Source organism: Oenanthe melanoleuca, chromosome 17 (genome assembly GCF_029582105.1).
Source record: "Oenanthe melanoleuca isolate GR-GAL-2019-014 chromosome 17, OMel1.0, whole genome shotgun sequence".
Classification (NCBI taxonomy): Eukaryota; Metazoa; Chordata; class Aves; order Passeriformes; family Muscicapidae; genus Oenanthe; species Oenanthe melanoleuca.
The window spans coordinates 3,489,471-3,502,592 of record NC_079350.1 but is presented as its reverse complement, the minus strand read 5'-3'; the positions used below and the strand labels follow the sequence as shown (position 1 = coordinate 3,502,592).

Here is a 13,122-nt window from a genome sequence, read left to right as displayed (position 1 = left end):
CTCCATCCCTCCATCCCTCCATTCTTCCATCCCCTCCATCCCCTCCATCTCTGCATCCATCCCTCCATCCCTCCATCCCTTCCATCCCTCCATCCCTCCACCCCTCCATCCATTCCATCCCTCTATCCCTGCCATCCCTCCATCCCTCCATCCCTCCATCCCTCCATCCCCCCATCCCCTCCATCCCCACCATCCCTCCATCCCTCCATCCCTCCATCCCTCCATCCCTCCATCCCTTCCCTGCCAGAGCTGGATTTTCCCACCTCTCCTGCTTCCTTCCCACTCCTTTTTTTCACTTTCACCTTTTGCACGTGTTTATTTTTGCCACATCCTTGCATTTCCCACACCTCCACCAGCCCCCTCTGATGGGATCTCAGAATATCCTGACCCGGAAGGCTCGGGCCCGGTCCTGACCCAAAAATCCCACCCTGAGCGGGAGTTTTTGGGGTTTGGGATCGTTCCCTGGGGCCACTCCTGGGTGTGAAACCTCATCCCGCTTCCCACCCAAATCCTGTCACCGCTCCAGCAAGCCGAGGGGACATCAGCGCTGCCCTCCCAAAAAAAAAACCAGAAAAAAGCGAGGGGTGAAGAAACGGGAATAACTCATTCTGCTGCTATTCCAGAGGGGGGAAAAAAGGAGGAAAAACGTTTTTGGGGGCCGGGACATCCCGCTGGAAGCGGCGGCGGGGGCGGGGGCTGGGCTGGGGGGGCTGCACCGCCCGGCCCTGATTTGCTGCTCCGCTCCGAGATTGACAAACTCCTGCCTGGCGTTTAAAAGAAGGGGGAAAAAAGGGCGGTGTGGGGAGAGAGAGAGAGAGAGAAGGAGAGAAGGGAAAAACTTTGCGGCAGCCCCGGGAGCGAGGCAGGGCCGGAGCTGAGCGCGGCGGAGCCCCCGCACCCTCCGCCCGCCCCATGGCTTTATAAAGGGCTGCTCCCCGGGGGGGGCTGCCGGGGGGGCTGAGCGCTGCTCTGCGCTTCCACACAGCCTGGATTGCCTTCATTTTCACTTTTTACGTTTATTTTGATTTTTTTTTAATTTTTTTTTGTTGTTGTTTTTAATCCCCCCCCTCCTGCGCTGTCCCGAGCTGGTGCCCCGGTTTTTTGGGGAGCATGGATACGCACACGCGGTGGAAAAGGCGCAGTTGGATACGGAGCTGCTCGGTGCCCGCTGCCCTGCTGCTGTTGGGTGCCCTGTCCCTCGGCCGGGCAGGTAAGGGGGGTCCCCGAGCCCCCCCAAAACTCGTGGGAGATGCTGCGGGGTCGTGGTGGGGGGGAGCGGGAGACAAGCGGCTTTTAGTGCGGGGGTAAAAAAACTTTCCTTCCTCCAGCATTCCAGCAAAAAGGAAAAAAAAAAAAAAAAAAAAGAGAGAAGGAAAAAACCACCCAACAAAACCCACCCAACCTCCTTTAGCTGCCCGAGTCTCTGAATGCCATTTGTCAGGGGGCCCGTAAAAGGGGAAAAAACTTAAAACAATTCTTTATTCGCCTTTCTTGGAGCAAGAGCTGCCTCTTGCCGGGCTGCTTTTTTCCGGAGAAGTCGGGGATGAGTTTCTGGCGGCTCTGCCTCTCTCAATCTCGCCGTGGATATATATGTGAATGTATATTTAGTCCCCTGGAAACCTCCGGGCTTGCGTAGTTCCTCCTCCTTGAGGAGCAGAAAGTTTTTTGGTTTTTTTTTTTTTTTTTTTTCTGTCCCGCAGGAATCTGCTCTCCCTCCGCACATCAAAGCTCGGGGCACAAAAGCTTTGGAGCTGCTGGGGGACCCCAAAACTGCCCCAATCCCGCAGGGTTTCTCCCTAAAACTGCAGCAGGAGGAAGCTCAGAACTTCCAGATGTGCAGCAGCACAGAAAACCACTGGAATGTCCTTTTTTTTTTTTTTTTTTTTTCCTTCCTTCCCTCCCCTAATCGTGCAGAAGAGGGACTAAACACATTTCTGCTTCCCTTTTGGGGACGTGCAGTTTGTTTCCACGGCTCTGCTGCCCGAATTTCTGCTTTCCCCGGGTGGGCTGGGAAATGCCAGGGCGGAGGGAAGTTTTTGGGGAGCTGCTGGAGAAGTTTTCTGGGTGTTTGCAGAACCTTTCCCCGGTTTGGAGTGGGCACTGCCGAGCTCTGTTGGTGTTGGATTTCGGGGGAACCAGCGTTTTGTTGGCAGTTTTTGAAATCTGAAAAGTTAAACTCGAGTTTTTGAGAAGTTGAGAAACCTTTGGGCTGTCTGGGATTCGAATTTTGTGTCCTCGGGGTGGTTTTTAGGGGTTATGCGGGGTTTGTTCCAGTGTTCCCAGCACGAACACCAGTGGGTTTCTCTGAGTGAAGCAGCGGGAATAATTGAGAATTATTTTAATTTCTGGGCTCTTCAAATGACCTTAAGGAAGAAGAGGTGGGCGTTGGAGGAATGCTCTGCTTGTGCAGGCTGAGCAGGGTGGAAAACTCAATGAATAAAATGTCCTGAACGTTTCTGCAGGGAAAGCTGGGGGCAGTGGGACATCCCGGAGTTTGTCCTGCCCGGGACTGGGGACGGAATTGGGATGGAATGGGGACGGAATTGGGATGGAATGGGGACGGAATTGGGATGGAATGGGGACGGAATTGGGATGGAATGACACCAGCTCCTCTTGTCAGGCCGCCCGCTCGGGTACTTTGTATCAGCAGAAAATTCAATTATCACCAGATAATTTCTGTTTCAAAGAAAAAAACAACTTTTTTTTTTTTTTTTTTTCCTTTCACTTTTACCCGTGCTGACGTTTAACGCTGCCAGAGCATCCTCAGGCACTTCACCCTCCCAAAAAGCGCTTTTTAAAGTTGCCAGGTGACTGTGGGGACAGATTTGGAGCAGGGGATGGCTGGGGCCAGCTTGAGGAATGACTCCAGTGGTGAAAGGTTTTGAGTTTTCCTAATGAGCCGCCTAATAGGACATCAAATCATTGGGGTGAGGGAGGAGCCGGATCGGGGCTGCTGATGGCATTGACTAATGGTCTTGGTGGCTTTTTTTTTTTAATTTTTTTTTTTTTTTTTTTAACTTTTCCACGTTGTCTTTGGTTTTATTGCAGCGTGTTTTAGTGCCAGGATCGTTGGTTTCTCTGTGTGGAGAGGTGAAACATCCCTGCAATCTGTGGGATGGCACAGAGGAAATCCAGCAAATTACAGGGAAATAACAATGTCAAAGCTGCCTCCCAGCACTGCCCGTCCTGCTCAGATTTTCCCAAATTTGCACAGATGATGTCACACCAAAATCGAACCCACAGACAAAGCTGGAACCCGGCCCTGCTTTTACAAATCCCTGTAAAAACCGAATCGGGTTTCTGGGTGAAACTTTTTGGATGCAGCAGTTTCCTTTAGTGGCAAAGAGTAATGAGGATCCAAACTAAAATAAAATTATGCAGTATCCTGTTACCAGCTGTTGCTTGTCCCCTTGGCTCTTCCCCAGTCACCTAAATAAGCTAAAAAAAAAAAAAAAAAAAAATCTCTATCCAGCCAGTTAAAAGTGAGATTTTTTTTTTATTTTTTTATTTTTTTTCCTAAACACTTTGCCAATCAAAAGTGTTGATATTGTTTTACAAGAAGAAATCTGACTTTATGAGTCTGGAATGATGGCAGCTCCAATTTCCCCTGTACAAGCTGGATTATGCTGTCAGTGCACTGCCAGGCTGCAATGGGAATTTGGAATGAAAAGCAAAACTGAGCTGAGCATTCCCTGATTTCAGGGAATGGTGAGGAGCTGATCCTCTCAGCTTCCCCCAGATTTTGGGATGGGAGGAATCCCACTTCAAATCCCGTTTCTTCTCTTTCTGAGGCAAAGCTGCTGGGGAGTTGCTGATTTTTGGTGTGCACACAGTGAGGAACATGTTTTTAATGGCAAGATTCAATGGAAACTCTGCCTTGGTGGTGTTTGCAGTGTTATTGAGTGCTCCAGGAGAAATCAGGGGGGTTGTGAATCCTTGTTTTAATCGGGTGCTGTCCCTGCCCTTTAGGGTTTGGCATTGGAGGTGGAGTTTTCAGGCTGATTGCTTTTTGAAGTAGAGATTTAATCAAACTGCCTGGTGGCACTGCAGGGGTGGTGCTGACATCTCCCAGAATTTTTGGGGGACACAAATATCTGCTGTGGTGATGCAGGTGTGGGGGTGGGACACCCCTGATTCACCTGGGCAGTGAATTTGGGCTCCTTGTCCCTGCTCAGAATCCCTGGGGTTGGGAGAGACTCCTGGGATCATTGAGCTCACCAAATTAAACCAGCAAATCACAAATTTAATTCAGGAGATTTTCTGTTCCTCTCCTTTGCTGCTGTCCCAGAGGCTCTGAGTGGCACAGAGATGTCCCCACCAGCCTTTCCTCTGCCCTGTGTCAGCTCCTGGTGCTGTCTGTCCATCTGACATCTGTCTGTCTGTCTGTCTGTCCCAGGGCAGGGGCTCAGGAGCTGCATTCTCACCCCTGCTTTGGGTTAGATTTGGTTTTTATCACGGGGCAGAGGAGCAGGAGGAATTGCTGTGCCCAGTCTGAAGTGCCCTTGGAGATGTTTTGAGTTCTGTCTGGACTTCAGGAAAAATCTGGGAGTGCTTTCCAGGAAACTCTTCACTCCAAAGGGTTTTTTTTCTGCTGGGGAGTTAAAATTGGCTTTTAATTCTCTCAGTAATCACTTTTTGTCTCGTGTCCTGGACCTGCTGGATCTGGGTCCTGCCCTTCCCAAAGTGGTGGGAACCTGGAAATCCTGGGAAAACTGCAAGGAGCAAAGAGCTGGGAATGCTTCCACAGAAATTTTGGGATTTTCTGGCCCTGTCCAGCCTGGCCTTGGACCCTCCCAGGGATCCAGGGGCAGCCACAGCTGCTCTGGGCACCTTCCCAGCCAGGAATTTCTTCCCAATAAAACCCACTCTGAAGCTATTTTCTGTCAGTTTAAAGCCAGTCCCCCTCATCCAAAACCCCCCAAAATAAATCAGGACAAATCTGGAATTTCATCCCCTCTGGAGTTTGTTCCTCAGGATGTTCTATAAAATGGATAATTTGGCAGAGAATATTGCTTGAAATATTTTTTATTGTTTGAAATTTGTTGAAATCTTCCCTGTGGAAAACGTGGCTGTCAGTTTGCAATACCCACAAGTGCTGGTTAAATGAGAAGAATTCTCTGGGAAATAAACCAGGAAAAAATTCCAAAACACACCTGAAGGATTTTTCATGGTGGGGGAAGAATTCTTCCCCTCTGTGCTTTTATCCAGCACAGATTTCCCATCACATATTTAGGACTCTGCTCAAATCCTGGGATTTCAGGGTGATCTGGTCATGTAAATCCTGGGATTTCAGGGTGATCAGGCTGTGTAAATCCTGGGATTTCAGGGTGATCTGCTCGTGTAAATTCTGGGATTTCAGGGTGATCTGCTCGTGTAAATTCTGGGATTTCAGGGTGATCTGCTCATGTAAATTCTGGGATTTCAGGGTGATCAGGCTGTGTGAATCCTGGGAGTTCAGGTTTGATCTGGTCATGCAAATTCTGGGATTTCAGGGTGATCTGGTTATGTAAATTTTGGGATTTCAGAGTGATCTGCTCATGCGAATTCTGGGATTTCAGGGTGATGTGATCATGTAAATTCTGGGAGCTCAGGGTGATCAGGCTATGTAAATCCTGGGATTTCAGGGTGATCTGCTCGTGTAAATCCTGGGATTTCTGGGTGATCAGGCTGTGTAAATCCTGGGAGTTCAGGTTTGATCTGGTCATGCAAATTCTGGGATTTCTGGGTGATCTGGTCACATAAATCCTGGGATTTCAGGGTGATCTGCTCATGTAAATCCTGGGATTTCTGGGTGATCAGGCTGTGTAAATCCTGGGAGTTCAGGTTTGATCTGGTCATGCAAATTCTGGGATTTCTGGGTGATCTGGTCACATAAATCCTGGGATTTCAGGGTGATCTGCTCATGTAAATCCTGGGATTTCAGGGTGATCAGGCTGTGTAAATCCTGGGATTTCAGCCTCTCTTTGGGGTGGAATGTGCCCATTCTCGTGGATACATGGCAAGGCTGGTTGATGGGAGCAGCACTGGATGGTGTGGGAGATGCTGCTCACAAAAAAAGAGGATTCCCCTTGGATCAGCAGCCTGAGGGGTGCTGATGCCATCAAAGGCATTTCCATCTCCTTTCCCTTTTTCCCCCTTTTCCTTCTTTTCCCTCCTTTTTCTCTCCCTTTTGTTCCTTTCTCCCTTTTCTTTTCCTTCCTCCCTTTTCTTTTCCTTCCTCCCTTTTCTTTTCCTTCCTCCCTTTTCTTTTCCTTTCCCCCTTTTCTTTTCCTTCCCCCCTTTTCTTTTCCTTCCTCCCTTTTCTTTTCCTTTCTCCCTTTTCTTTTCCTTTCTCCCTTTTCTTTTCCTTTCCCCCTTTTCTTTTCCTTTCCCCCTTTTCCATTCCCCCTTTTCTTTTCCTTTCCCCCTTTTCTTTTCCTTTCCCCCTTTTCTTTTCCTTTCCCCCTTTTCTTTTCCTTTCCCCCTTTTCTTTTCCTTTCCCCCTTTTCTTTTCCTTTCCCCCTTTTCTTTTCCTTTCCCCCTTTTCTTTTCCTTTCCCCCTTTTCTTTTCCTTTCCCCCTTTTCTTTTCCTTTCCCCCTTTTCTTTTCCTTTCCCCCTTTTCTTTTCCTTTCCCCCTTTTCTTTTCCTTTCCCCCTTTTCTTTTCCTTTCCCCCTTTTCTTTTCCTTTCCCCCTTTTCTTTTCCTTTCCCCCTTTTCTTTTCCTTTCCCCCTTTTCTTTTCCTTTCCCCCTTTTCTTTTCCTTTCCCCCTTTTCTTTTCCTTTCCCCCTTTTCTTTTCCTTTCCCCCTTTTCTTTTCCTTTCCCCCTTTTCTTTTCCTTTCCCCCTTTTCTTTTCCTTTCCCCCTTTTCTTTTCCTTTCCCCCTTTTCTTTTCCTTTCCCCCTTTTCTTTTCCTTTCCCCCTTTTCTTTTCCTTTCCCCCTTTTCTTTTCCTTTCCCCCTTTTCTTTTCCTTTCCCCCTTTTCTTTTCCTTTCCCCCTTTTCTTTTCCTTTCCCCCTTTTCTTTTCCTTTCCCCCTTTTCTTTTCCTTTCCCCCTTTTCTTTTCCTTTCCCCCTTTTCTTTTCCTTCCTCCCTTTTCTTTTCCTTCCTCCTTTTTTTTCTCCTTTTTTTTCCTCCCTTTCTCCCTTTCCCTTCCCTTCCATTTTCCCTCTTTTTTCCTTGAGAGAACTTTCTTCCCTTCCACCCTGGCCTAGCTTTACACCAAACATTTCCCTCTTCCTCCAAAATTTGATATTATAAGGGACTGACTTTTCACCCCTTAAAAACAACAATAAAACCTTTGTGTCAAACAAAGCAACGCCGAGGATGGGAAGAATGAGCAAAAAAAAAAAAAAAAAAAAATTTAAAAAAGGTTGAGACATGAAAGAATGGAAACATTTTGTTGAAATCTAATGTTATATGGAAAAAATTGGGCTGGCAACGTGGTGTAATTAACCACTGGTTGCTGCTGGCAAGTCCAAGGCTGTTGAAATTCAGCCTAGCACTGGCTGAAGCATCCAAATGATGTCGTGGTTTCTCTGTGGACGTGTCTGGAAAATCTGTGGAACTAAAATAAATAAATGAAGGAACTACACAAAAAGCATTTTTGAGGTCGGTTGCTCCAAGTCTGGGCTCTGTTGTTTTTTTGGTTTTTTTTAGTTTTTTTTTTTTGCTTTCCAGAAGCCAAGAGGATTCTTCACATCATCTGGAAGCTTTCACAATGAGATGTCATTTTTTATTTTTTTTTTAAAAGGAGGAAAGTTGGATTAATGTATTTACAGCAGAGTTTTTCTTCAAGTTTGAGAGAAAAAAGAGAGTTTGGGGGTTGAGTGAGTGGAAAAGCTGCATCAGGGCTCATTCCTGAGCTCTGCTGTGCATTTTCTCAGCAAACCCCTGAGTTTTCCATCCCTGTGTGGATGGAGCCAGGCCCTGGGTGCTGAACATGATTTTATTGCTGATGTGCCAATAAAATCTGTATTTCCTTCCACCCCTCAGCCTCAGCTTGTGCTGCTGGTTGATTCTTTCTATATATATTTTATATTTATTTATTTATTTATTTATTTATTTTTCCTGTTGCCCCTCACACAGCAAATCCAGAGGTTATTTGGATTTTTTATATAGATTTATGACAGTTTTTTACAGATTATACCAAGAGCACTGTGCTGTTCTATGGGCTGCTCTCAGAATCCTTTGAGTTAGATCTAGAAAGGGAATTTGGAGCAGAGGATCCCTTGGGCAGCCACAAAATTCCTTCAGTTTACTGGGAAAAAATCCCTTTTTGGGGTGCAGATGGGAGTGGGATGTGCTGGATGGTGAGGAACTGCAGTTCATCTTTATTAATTTATTTTTTTTTTACTGTAAAAAAGCTTTTCTTCCTGTTGGGCCAAACCAGTGCCCCTCACATGGCAAATCCAGGAGTTTATTTGGATTTTTTCTTTAGATTTAGGACAGTTTTTTTTACAGAATTTTTTAACCATGCTGTTCTATTGGCTGCTCTAAAAATATTTTGAATTAAGTCTGTAAAGAGAATTTGAAGTTTTCCTAAAGAGGGATGAGATGAATGTTTGGGAGCCTCTTGTTCTCCTCCAGCTCTATGAACACTGGAATTATCTTAACTTTATAATTTATACATTGATTATGGAATTTATTTATTATATAAATAATTAAAAAATATTTTTCTAAACCTCCCTGTCCCCTGGGGATGAGCCTGTGTGCCATCCCTGCCTGCAGCCAGGGCCACAGGAATTCTTTCAGAATAAATAAATAAAGCCAAAAGTGTTTCCAGGGCTCAGCTTTTCAGCAAACTGAAAAGTCCTTTTTTAAAATAATAATAATAATAAAAAAAAAAATTAAAAACTCTCTTTCTGCCCCAGCTTGCAAAGGAGGAGAATTTGCAGCTCTCAGGTGGGTCAGTGTCAGATTTAGGGAGCAGATTTTGTTCCCAGCAGAGCTGCTGAGCCTGGCTGGCCTCTCCTCCTCTGTCTCCTCCCTCCACCCCCTTTTTTTTTTGTTTCCAAGACAATACTGGAGTAAGAATTCACTGCAGCCGAATTCCTGGAGATGACACTGCCAGTTTCCCAGGATCTCTCATCCTCCTGCAGCCTTTTACACAGAGAATTTTTTTTTTTTTTTTTTTTTTTTTGTGCAGCTCATTCAGCTCCCAAATATGAATGAAGCAGCGAGTTGGTGTGATTTTATTTTCTATTTTTCGTGCTGGAAGGAGATACCTACTCTGTGCTGTTGTGTGCTCAGGGCTGTGGTTCACCAGCTGAATAATGCAAGCATTGTTTGGGTGCCCTTGTTTCCAGCCTGCAGCGTTAGGAGGGAATGGAAAGGTCAAGGAGATGAGTCACAGCGAACACAAGTGTCATTCTGCTCAGGAGAGCCGGGAAAAGGAGCTCCAGGAGAGCCGGGAAAAGGAGCTCCAGGAGAGCCGGGAAAAGGAGCTCCAGGAGAGGTGTTCCCTGCCAGGGCTGCAGGGAGGTGGGAGAGGAGACTTGGCTGGGTGTGCTGGGGTTCAGGCACTGAAACACAACAGCAGAGAGGGGATGGGGGATTCCAGAACCCAAAATACAACAGCAGAGAGGGGATGGGGGGTTCAAACCCTAAAACACAACAGCAGAGAGGGGATGGAGGGTTCCAGAATCTAAAATACAACAGCAGAGAGGGGATGGGGGTTAAAACCCTAAAACACAACAGCAGAGAGGGGATGGGGGGTTCAAACACCTAAAAACAGCAGAGAGGGGATGGGGGGGTTCAAACCCTAAAACAACAGAGAGGGGATGGGGGGTTCAAACCCTAAAACAGCAGAGAGGGGATGGAGGGTTCAAACCCTAAAACACAACAGCAGAGAGGGGATGGAGGGTTCAAACCCTAAAATACAACAGCAGAGAGGGGATGGAGGGTTCAAACCCTAAAAACAGCAGAGAGGGAATGGGGGTTAAAACCCTAAAACACAACAGCAGAGAGGGGATGGGGGATTCAAACCCTAAAATATAACAGCAGAGAGGGGATGGAGGGTTCAAACCCTAAAATACAACAGCAGAGAGGGGATGGAGGGTTCAAACACCTAAAAACAGCAGAGAGGGGATGGAGGGTTCAAACACAAAAAACAGCAGAGAGGGGATGGGGGATTCCAGAACCCAAAATACAACAGCAGAGAGGGGATGGAGGGTTCCAGAATCTAAAACACAACAGCAGAGAGGGGATGGGGGGTTCCAGAACCTAAAACCAGCAGAGAGGGGATGGGGGGTTCAAACCCTAAAACAGCAGAGAGGGGATGGAGGGTTCAAACCCTAAAACAGCAGAGAGGGGATGGGGGGTTCAAACCCTAAAACAGCAGAGAGGGGCTGGAGGGTTCAAATTCTTCCCTCTGAGGGTGGCAGGCCCTGGATCCCTGGCAGTGACCTGGGATCCATCCCAGCCCCAACCTTTGTGTGATTATCCCTGAAATTCTGGTGGGATTTGAGTGGTGGGGTCCCCATCCCCCCCTGATCCCAGAGATTCCTGGATCCCTGAGGATTCCCTGGATCCCTGTGTGATATTCTCTGGAAATTTAGGATTTCTGCATGATATTCTGTGGAAATTTAAGATTTCTACATGATATTCTATGGAAATTTAGAATTTCTGTGAGATATTCTATGGAAATTCAGGATTTCTGTGTGGTATTCTCTGGAAATTTAGGATTTCTGTGTGGTATTCTATGGAAATTTAGGATTTCTACATGATATTCTATGGAAATTTAGGATTTCTACATGATATTCTGTGGAAATTTTGGATTTCTACATTATATTCTATGGATATTTAGGATTTCTGTGTGATATTCTATGGAAATTTAGGATTTCTACATGATATTCTCTGGAAATTCAGGATTTCTGTGTGATATTCCATGGAAATTCAGGATTTCTGTGTGATTTTCCATGGAAATTTAGGATTTCTGAATGATACTCTATGGAAATTTAGGATTTCTGCATAATATTCTATGGAAGTTTAGGACTTATGCATGATATTCTGTGGAAATTTAGGATTTAGATTCTATGGAAATTTCGGATTTCTGCACTACATTCTATGGAAATTTGGGATTTCTGCATTAGATTCTATAGAAATTTAGGATTTCTGCATGATATTCCATGTAAATTTAGGATTTCTGCATGATATTCCATGTAAATTTAGGATTTCTGTGTGATATTCTATGGAAATTTAGGATTTAGATTCTATGGAAATTTAGGATTTCTGCACGGTATTCCATGGAAATTTAGGATTTCTGTGTGATACTCAATGGAAATCTAGGATTTCTGCATAATATTCTATGGAAATTTGGGATTTCTGCAGTGGGAAGCAGCGCTGGGATGTGATTCCACGGAGTCAGGGCACGAACCTCCCTGGAAATGCCCTTGGAGGGTTTTCCTTGGAAACTCCCCCGGCTCCATCCCGGCAGGAGCAGCCCCGGGGCGCCCCCCGAGCTGTCTGTGCTGGCAGAAAAGCGGATTTTCCCTCGGCAGCCGGGATGGGATGGGGAAGTTTAGGATGGAATGGGGAGTTTTTGGGATGATATGAGGAGGTTTGGGATGGGATGGAATGGAATGAGGAGAATGGGATGGGATGGGATGGGATACGATGGGATACAGGGATGGGATGGGATACAGGGATGGGATACAGGGATGGGATACAGGGATGGGATACAGGGATGGGATACAGGGATGGGATAGAGGGATACTGGGAAACAGGAATGGGATGGGATACAGGGATGGGATACAGGGATGGGATGGGATGGGATACAGGGATGGGATGGGATACAGGGATGGGATACAGGGATGGGATGGGATACAGGGATGGGATGGGATACAGGGATGGGATACAGGGATGGGATGGGATACAGGGATGGGATGGGATGGGATACAGGGATGGGATACAGGGATGGGATGGGATACAGGGATGGGATGGGATGGGATACAGGGATGGGATGGGATGCAGGGATGGGATGCAGAGATGGGATACAGGGATGGGATACAGGGATGGGATACAGGGATGGAATGGGATACAGGGATGGGATACAGGGATGGGATGGGGAGTTTGGGATGAGATGAAGACATTTAGGAGGGGATGAGAAGGTTGAGGAGGTGATGGGATGAGGATGGGATGGGGAAGTTTAGGATGGAATGGGGAGTTTTTGGGATGATATGAGGAGGTTTGGGATGGGATGGAATGGAATGAGGAGAATTGGATGGGATGGGATGCAATGAGGAGAATTGGATGGGATGGGATACAGGGATGGGATGCAGGATGTTCTCCCTGCAGGGCTTGCCGCCCTCGGCACAGGCACATTATCACGTCCTGAGCACTCGGCGGGGGGAGAGTCCCTCTCCCTGCCTCTCTCAAATGTTTAAATTAAAACAATCTGCCTTTTCTGCAGCTCTTGGATGCTTTCCCTGCTGACCTCAGGAGCTGGGATGGGAGGAGGAGCCAACAGACCCGAGCTGGCTCTGGCTTCTTAATTTTTTTTTTTAAATTTTTTTCCCTTCAAATCCTGAATCCCTGCAGGATGAGAGCAAACCAAGGGCCATATCAGCTCTGGAAAATCCATTTTTTCCCATTGCTCTGCAATTCAGGGGGTATCAGGAAGGCTGGAGGGAGCAGGCACAGGATTTTCCAGCCACAGACATTCCCAGAGCAGGGAAAGGCTGGGCAGCATCAAAACCATCCCAAGGATGCTGGATGAGCCTTTCATCCCCAAATCCCAAACACAGCACTCTCTGTGCTGGCAATTCTGATCCTTCGAGCCTTTCCCAATTTCAGTGAGTGAAAATCATCCCTCTGACGCTGAGGCTGAGTTCTGTCCTGGCCCAGAGCCCCGTGGCTGGGCAGAAATTTGGATTTTTTTTGGCTCCCTGGCTGTGCCTCAAGCTCTTGCAGCACTGCTCTGGTCTACGTGGAGCTGGGGGAGGATCCAGGGCTGGGAGCAGCCTCTGGTGATTTTGGGAATTTGGGCAGGGAAGGAGCACGGCAGGATCGCTCCCAAATTACAAAACTTCCCTCCTTCTCTCCCTGCTGCTGCTCTTTGCTGCCCACGGGAGTTTTGGGGTGTTTTTCCAGAATTTTACAGTCCTGAGTGGGATTTCTTATGGAAAATTGATCCAAACTAATC

General features: G+C 46.8%; 1 protein-coding gene across 3 annotated transcripts in view; it reads left to right on the top strand.

Annotated features, from left to right (window-relative positions):
• Positions 1-803: 803 nt before the first annotated feature.
• The window catches only part of COL5A1 (collagen type V alpha 1 chain), a 143,594-nt gene continuing 131,275 nt past the window's right edge, over positions 804-13,122 (top strand). For 2 of the 3 annotated variants that reach the window (XM_056504921.1, XM_056504923.1), the window contains exon 1: positions 823-1,210. In XM_056504921.1, coding sequence (XP_056360896.1) covers positions 1,111-1,210 — 100 coding nt within the window. In that variant the 5' untranslated portion in view covers positions 823-1,110. Of the gene's footprint in view, positions 1,211-13,122 lie in introns of all 3 variants that reach the window. The other variant, XM_056504922.1, reaches the window with a different exon arrangement.